Here is a 15,303-nt window from a genome sequence, read left to right on the forward strand (position 1 = left end):
ATTAAAGAAAAATATACTTGAATTGATAAGGGAGCAGTAATGGTGGCAATGAAGGAGGAAAATAGATGGCAAAATCAGAAATTCAGAGGTTACACATTGGTATGCATACATAACAAAGAGAGATTGAACATGTTAAATGCCAACAAAAACTGAAGACAATAAGGGATAACTCAATGTGAATAATGCCAAAGAGTACATAATTTATGATCCAAGAGAAGGCAATTTCAGTGGAGCAAGAAAAGCAGGACATTTCTGACAAGAACCTATGATGTTGAGAGACCACAACACTCTGCATGACATAAGAGAAATTAGAGACAGGACAGCGGAAAGCTTGGATGAAACAAATTCAGCCAGGAATCAGATGTGGACTGAGGTAGATATCAAACCAGTGAATACCTTAAAGAACAGGTGAAAGCTGAAACTCAAATCTGGGGTTTCAGCTGCAATTATTGGAAAACTATAATGACCCCGGATAGCCAGAGAAGGGAGAGAGAAGTAAGAGAGAGTGAACTTCTGAGTTGAGTTCTCTGAGCTGAGTTCCCTGAACTGAATAATGAAGTTGTACCAACTAAAACTACAATTATGTGTATCATATGCATAAGATTAATTAAATTTGTTCCTACATTTTTTTAAGATCTCTTTGCAACTTTGTTCTTTACATATTGTTAAACACTTTTGTTACGCTATAAAAAAACTCATGTACAGTTGACAGAAAAAAAAATAACTTATGCTTAGGCTCTAAATTTACTTAATCCTAAATCACTTGGGCATAAACACTTCCACTTCCAATGCTTGGCTACTGCCAGTTTTGATGGTAATCTACATGGATTAAGCTAGTTTTGGTGGTAATCTATGTGGATGAAGCCGTGCTAAGAACAGAATGGCTGCATGTTTGACTTGACTGGCTTGATAATTTTTTACGTATGAATAGACTGGCTGACAAACGTGCATATGACTGAACCTAATGTGTGTACGTGTAAGTGGGCTGGCTGCTGTCTGCACTTTGATCGGCTGACTGGTGGCACAGTTGGGCCATCGGTTGGACAAGTGCAACCTAGTCGAGTGCGATGGACCGCACTGGCTGCAAGTACTAGAAAAAGGATTTACAATTGGATTTCCTCTGTCTTTTATAGAACTCTCTACTTCACTCAAACCAGGGAAGTGGCATGTGACTGTTGGTTGTACATGGCTGCACCGCTTATACAGGAGTAGGCTGGCTGATGCCTGCATGTGACTGAGTTAGTTATAAGCTAAATGCAGACAAATTGTGTACGTGAAACCAAGCTGTTCAACTGCTCTTTGTACTCATTCAGTGTAATAATACTCTTGGAAGGGCTAAGCTGTTAACCAAGAATGTGTTTAAGTTAGATTGATGATCAAACAGAGCAAGACAGATTGCAAACCTATTTGAACTCACAAAGCTGTATTTATTTGCTTTCAAGAAACAGATAGATTTCATTTCAAGCCAGATGAGATGCTTAACAAGAGTGAAAGTTTACTCTCAAATTCTAATAGATGGTTCCTTATCTCCCAGTAGCACAGTGTGAAATTAAAGCTGGCTTCCATGGATGGCAAGCATAAAGAAAAATAACACAAACTAAGGTCTGTTTAAAATGCATTGGAGGCAGGATTTAAAAACTCATTTGTCTGAACTTAATTTTACTCATTTAAGTTGTTGAAAATATAAAGATCTATTGAGATAAAATATTTTAGGCACTGTTCAAGGTTTAGTATGAAGAAATATACTTGCTGAAGTGCAAGACATGCTTCAGTTTTAGACTGGATTTTAATCTTAATCTCTTGATGTATATGAATGGGCAAGTTGTTAATATTAACTACAATGGGTGAGGGCATTGTATTGTCCTCTTTCATTATTACATCTGCCAAGTTTCCAGAATGACAGAAGCCATTTATTCCAGCAATAAAAAATGTGAAATCCTGATCCCGATGACACTATCAGTAATATTAAGAAGAGATCCAACACAGGTGATGGTTGGATAATGTTCTGTGATAATGTTGGCAGAAATCAGCATCAGGATAGCAAAGGCCCAAATAATTCTCCTTCTGGACCAGGAGGACCAAGAATGTCCTTAATGTTGGATCTCTTCACTGGTGGGTATTTCCTGTCCTTTGCTGCCTTTATCTACATCAATAAACCATCTCCCCTCAAACACATGACTTACTGAGTACTGTTCCTTCCACTGCCAATCTCCTGCTTAATCTCTCATTGATGTCACAAGCTTTTAAATAATTTCTGCTGAATTCAGAGGGCCAGAAGTGCACGGGTTCTCACACTGAGATGTTTATAGGATCAAAATACCTTGCTTCAAATATATCCAGAGTGAAATTTAGGACTTAGGCCACAGCTATCCTATATAAGCACTATAACACTGGATTGTTGGACTGTAAAAATCATTCACTTGTTTCTTGTAAAAAAAATCAACAATAGTCTTTTGCAAAGGTCAAACCCCTCAACATTTAACAAAACATATGGTGATATCATCTTCACTGAACAACTGATCTGCAGAATGGCAGCACTGCCTCTTCATTACTCTAATTGCTATGTTAGAGCCTGAATCTCTTTTACACATCACATAAATATAGTGTATAGAGCATTTAACAAAGTAATTTTGCTTATGAATATACTTTAACATTTTCATTTAGAAAGTAAGCAGACTTTCTGCAGGAACTGAGGGATTTTCCTTCTGAATTTACTCCACACATGATTTAAGTGATCTTATATACACTTAATCCATTTTTTGGGGGATGCAAGTGCCTAAATGCAGCATAAAATGCTATAAAATTTGCATACTTGTTCAAGCGTTGTGTGTTGCCAGTATGCAGCATGGAGTTTAACTATACTCATGTAATTAACTTAATTGAAATTGTGTTCTAATCTCATGCTCAATACTATTTAGAAGAAGGAAGGCATTTGTTGAAAGGAAATTGTCACTGTTCAGTTTCCACCTGGCCACAGAATGAGGGGGATAAACAACCACTAGGTGGCTGCAAAGATCTCAAATTTCATATTCGATACATCTCCACATCTATAAAACAAGAGAAAAAGTACTCACATCTTCGCTTTCAATACTCGAAATGTCCTTCTCTGGATTTTTTTCCTCTATTTCTTTTCTCTCTCTCTCCGGCATTACATCATCAAGCCAGCTTAGGTCATGTCTACTGAAGATGCATTCCATTGACTTTCGTATCCCCACCAAAGCCAGGAGCTGTCACCCATCCAATTTCAAACTTAGTCATTTGAGAAAACTTGATTCAACCCATCAAACATTTTAATGTGTTTTAACAAATAGTAGAAATCTTTTAGATAGCTATTGTTATTAAAAATTGAATATATTGCTGGCACAGATAACACATTTTCCCTGAGAAATACCAGCAGTCACACTTCATTTCACAAGTGTCAAAAGCTTGAGATTCCCACATAAACAGGGAGGTCCCAGCTTCTTCACAGGTGATCACTGTGTATTGATAACTATGCTGTTTCATTGGTCTCTACACTGATTTCTTAGTGTCTTCTATAAAGGATATCTATTTTGTTGTCTGGTCTGATCTACCTGTGACTTTAGATTAAAGAACCTTGGCAACACCCTATATAGAATATAAAATAAAACTCAATGTTTCATCACAGAACTACTCTTGGAATCAAACTAATGAATGCACACAAGGCCTCCAGGATAAGTACTGTATACTCTTCAGGGCCACTAACTGTCAAAAATTAACATACAGTACTCAGTACTGTATTTGTCAATGTGGAGCAGAGAGTGAGTTTGTAAATCCGGTGGGAGCAAAGGATGTTGGGAATGGCAAGAGTGGAGCGCCTGCCACAAGAGGGTGTGGGACAGGTGGCAGAAAAGGAATGTCAGGGATAGGGGGTGGTGCAGGCGCAGACACACCCAGCCCTGAGACACCAGGCAAAGTCATTTGATTCCAAACAATTGGTTTACTGATCATTACAGAACGTCTCTCTGCTGCTTCCTGCTCCCTCTCCTCTTCTCCCTTCCCCTTTTCTCAACCATGATTCCCATCTCCCTGCCCCCTTCTCACTCTTAGTCACAATAGAGACCCATAATCAGAATCAGGTTTATCATCGGTCACACATCATGAAATTTGCTTTTTTGCAGCAGCACAGTGTAATACATAAAACGACAACAGTACTGAGCAAAATTCTTAGGCACCCTAGCCAAATATATGTGTATAAGAATTTTGCATAGTACTGTATTTGCCATAATACACAACCACAATATGTAATACCACAATATTGTATTACACAACCACAATATGTCACACAAAACTGTGAGTATGATCAATGGCTAGTGTTCCCTATGTGGATATTGTAACCAAGGTACCGTCAATTATTTATACCAATCCTGGCATAAACACCCAGGAAAGGCTCCAGGGATCTTTCTCTTCATAGTAACAGAATATAAGGCGGAAAGAAGGCAGAACAGCTGGTCATACTTGCAGGCAGTGTAGAGAAGGTGTTGATCTTTGCTTTTGGGAATAACATGGAGAAATTCACGAAAGGTGACATTTAAAATGACTCCAGGGTATTTAAAAAATGGACAGTGACTAAATAGCCTCTATTATCCAAAGTTATAGAGTTGTGATGAGAATAGCAGCAGACTTCATTGAAAAAAGTTTGAATACATTTACAATAATGCCTACTTCAAGAGATAGTTAAAATTAATTGTGTTTCCTTTATTTAAAATATCATTATTGCTCTTTGTGTGGGTTTGAATTTCACTCTCAGGGGCCAATTATTGTTGGCAAGGGCCAATGCACAAGATAGAGTGCTGGGCAAATTCTTTAAGATTTAGTGCAAAGGGTGTGTATTTCATAAATCTTAGCTGTTTGGGATAGTTATCCAAATCTGCAAGTACCAACTCAAAGAAGTAATGAGTGTGACAGGAGAGAAATGCTGTGCTTAATTTAAACAAATGGATCAATTGGAAATAAAGAGCAAGAAATTCTTTGGTATCCATGGGATCAATAAGTAAATGAAAGAAGAACACATCAGCCAATGTTTAAGAATAATACCCAAGAGCAGATAGTGAGGGATTTCCACTGTACAATTTACGTAGCTAGTTGTGACAGTGTATGGACACACCAACCCAATGCTGCAAGGTTACTGCAGTTCTACACCTCCCTCTCAGTGGACCCAGAGCCTGAGATGATGTTTGCCAGCACCACAAGCAATTAGCTGTATCAATAAACACATGTCCTGGTTGCTAGACAAAGAACCTTTATCATATCAGGAAGACAATTCCTCACATCTCACAGTAATATCAACTGGCAATTTTGCATCCTTCATTGGAAAGAGCAGTATCTATCAAAATAAAGTGTTTCTACAAGTATGACTTCTAAGTTGCCTGAAATTGAAGTGGGATTGATATTTGGACTACTAATGCATGGCTCTAAAGTGAATTTTAAATTCAATAAGATCTCTCAGAACCCCAAGCTATATTTCCCTGTACAACTGAACTCCCCTTACACAAAAGAATGAAATAATGAAATACATCTTTGCAAAATTGCTCAAAAATGTTGCCAAAAAAACTTCTGAGAGTTGAAAAGAGGGATGAATCTTAGCTCTATTTTGACTTGGATTTTAGCTCTATTTTGACTCTATTTTGACAAAGACTGAACTTAAATTTTAATGATTCGCAAACTCTTAAGTTATAAGACTGCAAGGAGTAAGAAACAGTGAAGTGTGAGACAAGGGAAACAAAACCAAGATTACAATTTAACTAATATCTATTATAATCATATGGGAGACTGAATGTCAAGATTCTTGAGTGATATTCATTTTGTGCAGTGGATTATCTGAATCTTCAGGAACGGGAGGGGGAATGTTATTCCCATAATGCCGTATGATGAAAACCAACACCTGTCTCAGCACCACTAAGAGAAAATAAAACACAATACCTTCAATAAGCAAGGAAAGGGGAATAAGTTGGGAAATTTAGACAACATAAGGGCAACATTTGGGACTAGCCTAAACAATGGTTGAGTGAACAAAGAGGACAAAAGCTTGCTGTTAAGGTTCATTTCACCACATGCCTACCGCCATAGAAAATTCATCATCTGGAATTGGTTATTACCCTGGAAATTTACATCACAGCTCCAGACTGGAATGATTCCTCAATGTTCGTCATGCAGGAACCACTCAGCAGGTCTTAACCGAAACATCGACTCTTGTCTTTCCACAGACGGTGCCTGACGTGAGTTGCTTTTTGTCAGCTCTTAGGATTTTAGTTTTACGTGTTTATGGTGAGTAGTCCATTTCCACAATTACACATTTCTACTTACCATAACTGGAAAGATTATTGCAGCATCCGTTGATTTCAGAACCCACAACACAACCAAACACAAGAACTGGATTAACGTGAACAGATGAACACGGCGCAGTGGGACATGACGCAAGTATATTAAATCAGGCTGGTGATTGGGAGGTGTCAACAGCAGCTTCAGTCTGTCCATAAACTATAAAAAAAAGACAAGTAGCATGGAGTTAACATTGTGCATGTTTCCTCAGGAGAATATCACTTAGTTTGTTTTTGCCTCTTGTCTTCCACCACCTTTTTCAAACCACCCTGTTAGGCCCGATCGTCTGGAGCACGAGTACTTGGGTTTGTTTCCCCAAGGAAGATGGGTGGGTCAGCATAGTAATTTGTTAATCCCATGGATCAGGAGGTGTGGTTTTGGGCCTTTGTGTCAGTGAGCAGTCTCACCGTTCATGGTTTAAATTCTTCGTGTTTTTATTTACTCTGTAAACTACTGAATGAGATTGGAGCCATTCCCTGGACTTGATTCTGTCTGAAACTCGAGACTGGGAGAAGTGGGTCTATTTAACTGGCTGAAATATGAGTTAACACTCAGACAATGCAATCAAGATAAAACTTGAACCAGATGATTTAAACAGTTTCAAAATCCTGTTTTTCATATTTGAAATAGGAACCCCAGTGAAATTTTCCAGCTGGGAAGGAGGGGGTTGCAGTTTTGTCCCAACTCAGAACAAGGTAGGGCGAAGCTACCCGTGAGGTTTCACTCAATCATCTGCAGAGGCAGAAATGACGAGTTTAAGGGCGGGTCCTATGGCAGGGACTGGCCCAGTGTAGTCGGAGGTTTGCCAGCTTGTCTGCAACCAACGTTTGAGGTGCAGCTGTGGGCTGAGACAAGCGGACACGGACAATCTGGCCACATCTGGTTCTTTTATCATGTTTTCAGAATTTCATGAACTATCGTTTTCTATGAATTGTGCTCCTTTTGTGAGGAACTTTGAACCCAACATCAAAATCCATGCATTTTATCAAGTTTGACCTTTGGTAATACATTCAGTTATGACTGAGGAGTTACCCAAATAATAAAAGTTCTTTTCAACGAAGTAACAACATTCTTTCCTCAATTATAATGCTATTGATAATTTCACCCATTAAATTAAATGTATCCAGAAATTCTTTGGCCAATTATGGTGAAAATTGACTTGTTGTAACCTCCTCTGCTCATGCTTTAAGTCAGTTTAAGGTAATGTAAATTAAATGCTGGTGACTGGTGCCACATCACAGGGATACTTTCAACCTCAGGGTTCCAGCTGGGAGAAGGGACATAATAGTTCCTTTCATATGTTCTTCCACTTCCTCCACATACGACTCCACTGAAGCAGATTATAGATCTACAAAGGTGCGTGCCCTGTTGGGCCAAGGATTCCCCATATCATACTGAACATGCTATTAGTGATTATTTATTCATTTCAACAGTCAAGGTTCTGGTGCTGAGAATTCTAACTTGCATGTTTCAGCAGCTATTGCATGTACCAGTCTCTCACCAACCTCATGAAGCCCAAAGTAATGCACTATGTAGTGCAAAACCAAATCAACTGCTGCTGCCTGCAACCCTAAGGATTTGTTATACTTGTATGATGCATCCCCAGCTCCAATGATTGCTCCAAAAGTTGAATCCTTTAATCAATCATTTATTAGCACTTGGAAAACATACAATCTTGAAGTGGTGAAACTTAAGTGTACCCAAGTGTAAGCTAAGCATTATCAAGCAGTCGTCAAAAGATATGACGTCTGCTGGTCCATAGCTACAAACTGGGGCGAGCAAAGCATGAAGATGTGACTTATTCCCTTCACTTTTACTATGCCCTCACTCATGTGACTAGTGACCACAATAATCACACAACACAGAATACAATGTAGATAGAGAACAGATGTATGGCTCCTACACACCACTCGGACAGTGCTTCAGAATGTTAAGATAACGAGGGAGGGAACACTGGCCTCAGGGTCACTAAAAGATTGCTATTAGGTCTTAATGCTGTATTAAATATTAAAAATAACAGGCTCAGAGGTTCCTGTTTGGTACACCCCTTTGGAGAAGTCACCTTTTCCCTAATAGTGATTAAACCTTGTTTGAGTGAATATGAAGGAAATGTGTAAAGCAGCCTACTACTGCTGGTGACCAAATCCTGGTGATTTGTCTGTCCACAGAACATTGCCCCAGAAGCATTGTAGAACATCCAGGTAGTCTTTTGCATAGTTGAGATGTGCAGCAATGTTTTTTGAGAACAGTGGTTTCCTTCCATGAACACCATTCTTGTTCAGTGGACACATGAACAGAGACTGCAGCAAGTCCTAGAGATTTCTGCAGGGCTTTCGCTGTTACCCATGGGTTCTTTTTCACCTCCTTCAGCACTGCACATTGTGCTCTTGGTTTGATCTTCAGCACTGCACATTGTGCTCTTGGTGTGATCTTCAGCACTGCACATTGTGCTCTTGGTTTGATCTTCAGCACTGCACATTGTGCTCTTGGTTTGATCTTCAGCACTGCACATTGTGCTCTTGGTTTGATCTTCAGCACTGCACATTGTGCTCTTGGTGTGATCTTCAGCACTGCACATTGTGTTCTTGGTTTGATCTTCAGCACTGCACATTGTGCTCTTGGTTTGATCTTCAGCACTGCACATTGTGCTCTTGGTTTGATCTTCAGCACTGCACATTGTGCTCTTGGTGTGATCTTCAGCACTGCACATTGTGCTCTTGGTTTGATCTTCAGCACTGCACATTGTGCTCGGTTTGATCTTCAGCACTGCACATTGTGCTCTTGGTTTGATCTTCAGCACTGCACATTGTGCTCTTGGTGTGATCTTCAGCACTGCACATTGTGCTCTTGGTTTGATCTTCAGCACTGCACATTGTGCTCTTGGTTTGATCTTCAGCACTGCACATTGTGCTCTTGGTTTGATCTTCAGCACTGCACATTGTGCTCTTGGTTTGATCTTCAGCACTGCACATTGTGCTCTTGGTTTGATCTTCAGCACTGCACATTGTGCTCTTGGTGTGATCTTCAGCACTGCACGTTGTGCTCTTGGTTTGATCTTCAGCACTGCACATTGTGCTCTTGGTGTGATCTTCAGCACTGCACATTGTGCTCTTGGTGTGATCTTCAGCACTGCACATTGTGCTCTTGGTGTGATCTTCAGCACTGCACGTTGTGCTCTTGGTTTGATCTTCAGCACTGCACATTGTGCTCTTGGTGTGATCTTCAGCACTGCACATTGTGCTCTTGGTGTGATCTTCAGCACTGCACATTGTGCTCTTGGTTTGATCTTCAGCACTGCACATTGTGCTCTTGGTGTGATCTTCAGCACTGCACATTGTGCTCTTGGTGTGATCTTCAGCACTGCACATTGTGCTCTTGGTTTGATCTTCAGCACTGCACATTGTGCTCTTGGTGTGATCTTCAGCACTGCACATTGTGCTCTTGGTTTGATCTTCAGCACTGCACATTGTGCTCTTGGTGTGATCTTCAGCACTGCACATTGTGCTCTTGGTTTGATCTTCAGCACTGCACATTGTGCTCTTGGTTTGATCTTCAGCACTGCACATTGTGCTCTTGGTGTGATCTTCAGCACTGCACATTGTGCTCTTGGTGTGATCTTCAGCACTGCACGTTGTGCTCTTGGTTTGATCTTCAGCACTGCACATTGTGCTCTTGGTGTGATCTTCAGCACTGCACATTGTGCTCTTGGTTTGATCTTCAGCACTGCACATTGTGCTCTTGGTGTGATCTTCAGCACTGCACGTTGTGCTCTTGGTTTGATCTTCAGCACTGCACATTGTGCTCTTGGTGTGATCTTCAGCACTGCACATTGTGCTCTTGGTGTGATCTTCAGCACTGCACATTGTGCTCTTGGTTTGATCTTCAGCACTGCACATTGTGCTCTTGGTTTGATCTTTGAAGGACACCCACTCCTAGGGAGAGTAGCAACGGTACTGAGTGTCCTCCATTTGTAGACAATTTTTCTTACTGTGGACTGAAGACCACTTAGGTCTTTAGAAATGTTTTTGTAGTCTTCCCAGCTTCGTGCAGCTCTACAATTCTTCTAAGGTCCTCTGAAAGTTGTTTTGATCAAAGCATGGTGCACATAAACAGATCTTTCTTGAGAAGAGCAGGCTCTGTTGGTAACCTGACTTTGTGTCTTTTTTTATAGGACAGGGCACCTCTACAACCTCCACCTCCAATCTCATCTTGTTGACTGGATCACCTGACTCCAAATAGCTTTTGTAGAAGGCATTACCCCAGAGGTTCACATACTTTTTGAACCTACACTGTGATTGTTTAAATGGTGTATTCAGTATTGGTGAGAAGAAGTACAATTGTCTACAATAATTGAAGAGGTACAATTATTTGTTTAGACAGATGTGTTTGTCTATTACTGTGACTTGGATGAAGATCAGACCACATTTTATGAGTAATTAATGCGGAAAACCAGAAAATTGCAAAGGGTTCACAAACTTTTTCCTGCAACTGTATATCCTTTGAAATATGGATACAATATATAGTATATATAGGGAGATATAGTATAGAAGTCTGCCAATTGCTGATCTTTCTAACTGTAAAGCATAGCGTGCTATGTAGGCTAATTTTAAAGATCTTTTCAGCATAATGCATTTTAATGCCACTGGAAGTCTGCTTTACTATATATTTCTGTATTGGACGGATGTGGGAATAGCTAATGTATATTATCAGCGAAGTACTATTAATTTGGAAATAAGATCTCACTTGCTGACTGTAACAGTTAGTACTTTAGCAATGATTCCTCTCTGTCATTAATGTCCGATTCAACTTCTTGCTCTGGTCGTCATATCAATAGTCATTTCGGAGTCCTAGAATCATACAACACAGAAATAGGCACTTCAAAGCTCCTTTCCATTCAGACTATCTATATTATTCCCATTTACCAGCACTTTGCAGGCATAAGTTTCAGAGAGATCAGCAGACACCACAAGATATTCCTTAGATTTTTGGTAGAAGTTACAAACTACCATTTCAGAATAGTGAACCCATACTTCGCTGTGGCCCATGTGAATCAAAACATTATCAAATCTCTCCTCTTTCTCTTCCACATGCCTACTTGAGAAAAAGTTCATGGACATACCCCTGGTTCCTTAAAAATAACAATTGAAATTTTCTTGAAATTCCTGGTAACATTGCTTGCAACAGAATGATTAGATCAGGAAAGCTACAAGGGCAATGTACACAATTCATTTCCTGTCAGGCCTACACATGCAGGCTCCTCCCAGTCTCCATCCAGCTAATAGGAGTCACCTGACACTAATTTCCAGTTCTTCACCTTCAACCTTTATAAACCCTGCTCTCATCCACCTTCCTTGTTTGCTCATCAAAATATCCAGTCACTCCTAGCCTTCAGCTACCTTGTTGAGTGAAGTATCTGTTCTATATTGTTTTGTGGCCCCTTGTGGCTTGTTATTTTATAGTTTATTATTTAAGCTATCTTCTCCGTGGATTGCCACCTTGTTGTGGTGGAGAGGCTTGTGTGGTCCTGAGATCCCGAGAGCAATGCCGTCTGGAGCTATGCTCCTGGTAGGGTCACCCCATGGTGGTAAGGTTGAGGGTGAGGACCCTGACAAAGAACAATCCAACCAAGACCTCAACGGTGGAACAGGCGGATGAAGTCACTTTGAACTCAAAAGCTGTGAAGGTGGATGAAGCCTACAACAAATCCATCAGCTCCAATCATTGTGGTTTCCATGCCACTGGAATCAGTTGGTTGATTTGTGAAGTATCGTGTACTTCTTGGAGTGTAACATCAAGTACACGTTAAACAAATACATAAACAGGTGTCTTCGCTCTGTGGGCCTTAAGATTGGACTCATAAGCCACTTGAGAGCTCATAAATAGATCAACGGAACGAAGACCATCATCCTCAATCTCGAGGTATAGCCACGACGATTTAAGTTATCATTTGCCGCTAATTGTCTCTACTGTTCTGCGTTTGGGTTAAACCTCCTTTCCATTCCATGCAGTAGATCATTTGTATGTTTTTTGGAATGATGGCTTTCTATATTGATGAATACCAATGCATTTGTGATAGTGATAAATAATGTCAATAACATCTTGCATGCTTAGAAATATAACCAAATAACATAAGTTAAATGATTTCTTTAGTTGAATTTATTTTGGAAAACAGCAGCACGAGAATGATCTTGATGCAATGGATATTTACTGGCAGAATAAAAGTTCAGAAAAACAGTATCATTGCTAGCCACTGTTAGAGCTGACCCTAAAATGGAAAGAAACCTTAGAGCCATGAATAAAAGTGGCTTAATAAGGTTGTATCTGTCCTGTAAGATGCTTTCCTTACTTATCAGACTTCAGAATCTGTAATCGTATGTTGTCTCCGCTTATCACCTCCCAAATGAAGCTTTCCACCTGCCTGTGACCCACTGCTTGTCAGCTCCTGCCTTCTCACCACCTTACCTCTTTATACTGGCGATATCCCCTCTACTCTCTCAGTGCTAATGCTGGGTCTCAAGCCCAAATGTTGACTATCCTTCTAACTCCACAGATGCTGCCTAACCATTGAGTCCCTCCAGTAGTTTGTACTTTACACAATGGGAACAAGTTACCAACTAACCTTTATGGCCAGAGTAGGAATGAATAACATCAGAAAACCTAATATTAGAACTAGCAGAAAATACATTTAAAATAGAAAGAGAGGAAGTGGGGAGTGGGAAGGGAATGTGAGAGGTGGTGCAGTGAGGAAATAGAGGAAAGAGGATTAAATAAACTGTACAAGAAGCTTTGCTGTGAAATTGCATCATAGAAATATTTTATTTGAAAGAAACCCTTGTTTATTCAATGAGTCACATTTGCTCACTGCAACACAGGTGTCCATTGTAGGAAAAATGCAATCTGTGAACTTCTGAGTATTCATCTGACATTAATTTCTAAGAAGTTTGGTGTGCCCAAGGGAGAATCAGTTGTCAATTGTTTAATGTAGAAGTCTCTTCCACATATCCATTCCATATAAATCCATAAAGTTAAAAGTAATAAACTAAGCTGAAACAAGAACATCGATGATGGTGGTGAAATGTATATACAAAAGAAATGTCCCACTTATTCCATCAATTGTTCTATAAAACACAAGTTTTAAGATTTTTGTTGCCTTTATTATTGTTTCCATAAATGGGAAGATTACCACTCATTATTGTCTAATCCGAATCTTAGCTGTACTCATGACAATGAGACTTCAGATATTAAGAAATATATATAGGATTATCATGTTTGCTGTGGTTTATTTTTAAAAATCTGAACTACAGCAACAGCAGAAATTTGCAGATATTAAAATCTGAATGCTTTTGATGGCCAGTTCCCCACAGCATAGAGTTATACAACTCTTAAAGAAGCCACACACACAAAATGCTGGTGGAACACAGCAGGCCAGGCAGCATCTATAGAAAGAAGCACAGTCGACATTTCGGGCCGAGACCCTTCGTCAGGACTAACGAAGTCCTGGTGAAGGGTCTCGGCCTGAAACGTCGACTGTGCTTCTTCCTATAGATGCTGCCTAGCCTGCTGTGTTCTGCCAGCATTTTGTGTGTGTTGCTTGAATTTCCAGCATCTGCAGATTTCCTCGTGTTTGCTTCTTAAAGAAGCCCTTCAGTTCAACTTGTCCAATGCTAGCCAAGGGGCCTACCCAAGGTAGTTCCATTTGCCTGCATTTGGCCCATATCCCTCTACACCTATCCTCTGCTTGTACCTGTCCAAATGCTTCCACCCTTTGCGTTTAAAAATTTGGCCCCCAAGATCCCCCTTAAATCTTTCCCCGTTCATCTTAAACCTATGCTCTCTATTAAAAGACCTCCCTGGTCTGGGAAGGAGTCTGTGACCATTCATCTTCTCTAAGCCCCTCATCATTTTATAAACCTCTATAAGGTCACCCCCTAAATTGCTTCACTACAGGGAAAAATATACCCTAACCAATTTTTCCTCATAATTCAAGTCTTCAAATCCTGGCAACATCATTATGAATCTTTTCTGCACCCTATAGTTCAAAAAAATCCTTCCTATAGCAGAGTGACCAGAACTGCAAAAAATACGGTTTCACCAATGGCTTGTATAGCTGTAAAGTGACACTCCAGCTTGTACACAGTGGTTCAGATGATGAAGGCAAGCATGCCTTAGGCCGTTTTTCACCACCCTATCTACCTGTTCCTGATCATCACAACTCATAGCATTGAAACATTTTTCTTGACGTTACACTCAGCTCTTTTCTTTTAATCGATCATCTGTTATCCCCAACACTTCTGCCAGTGGCAACTATTTCTCTTATTCTCCTTTTTCCCACTCATAATTTTGAAGAGTTCCATCAAATCTCTTCCCTGTGGAGAACAGCCCAATTTCTCTAAGCTAACCACAAAACTGAAGTCCCTCTTCCCCAACACAATTCTAGGCGGTCCCTGCCACACCCTCTTCAAGGTCTTCACATCTTAATGTGAAATAGACACAATCCTTTGTTAAAATAGACACAATTCTTCAATTGCAGCCTGACTTCTGTTTAGCCCATAAACTCAGCCTAGGGTACAAAAAATAATGAAAAGTGCGAATAGAAAACTGTTTTTTATGTTCGGAAGATCAGAAGTCTCGGTGCCTTTTCAGATAACTTGTTCTGACTGTTTATAGCAAGCTTATTGTCAGCTAGGTAATTTAAATCATCAAGAGGAAACTTCAGCTTGTCTATAAACAAACACAGAGGAGACAGACACTGTGGCCCAGCAATCCCGAACTTTGGACTTGGTAACTTGTCGATGTCTCCGCTAGGAAATTTAAATACTTCCAGAATTATATAACTAGTCTTCGTAATGGTGATATCGGAATTTTTTGTAGTTGTAAAAATCTCAATGCTCTTTCTCATTCTGGCCATATATATGTGACTGACTAAACATGACTAATAACTATCTTCCGGAACACATTTCTTGA

The 15,303-nt window shown here is 39.9% G+C and overlaps 1 protein-coding gene across 1 annotated transcript in view; it reads right to left on the reverse strand.

Moving 5' to 3' along the window:
• Positions 1–15,303, reverse strand: part of LOC140739067 (electrogenic sodium bicarbonate cotransporter 1-like) — an 89,365-nt gene that overhangs the window by 3,986 nt on the left and 70,076 nt on the right. Inside the window, exons 19-20 of the mRNA XM_073067019.1 lie at positions 6,325–6,498; positions 3,075–3,227 (exon numbers count right to left, since the gene is read on the reverse strand). Of these exons, the coding sequence (XP_072923120.1) occupies positions 3,075–3,227; positions 6,325–6,498 (327 nt within the window). The remainder of the gene's footprint in view (positions 1–3,074; positions 3,228–6,324; positions 6,499–15,303) is intronic.

Source organism: Hemitrygon akajei, chromosome 15, assembly GCF_048418815.1.
Source record: "Hemitrygon akajei chromosome 15, sHemAka1.3, whole genome shotgun sequence".
In the NCBI taxonomy this organism is placed as follows: Eukaryota; Metazoa; Chordata; class Chondrichthyes; order Myliobatiformes; family Dasyatidae; genus Hemitrygon; species Hemitrygon akajei.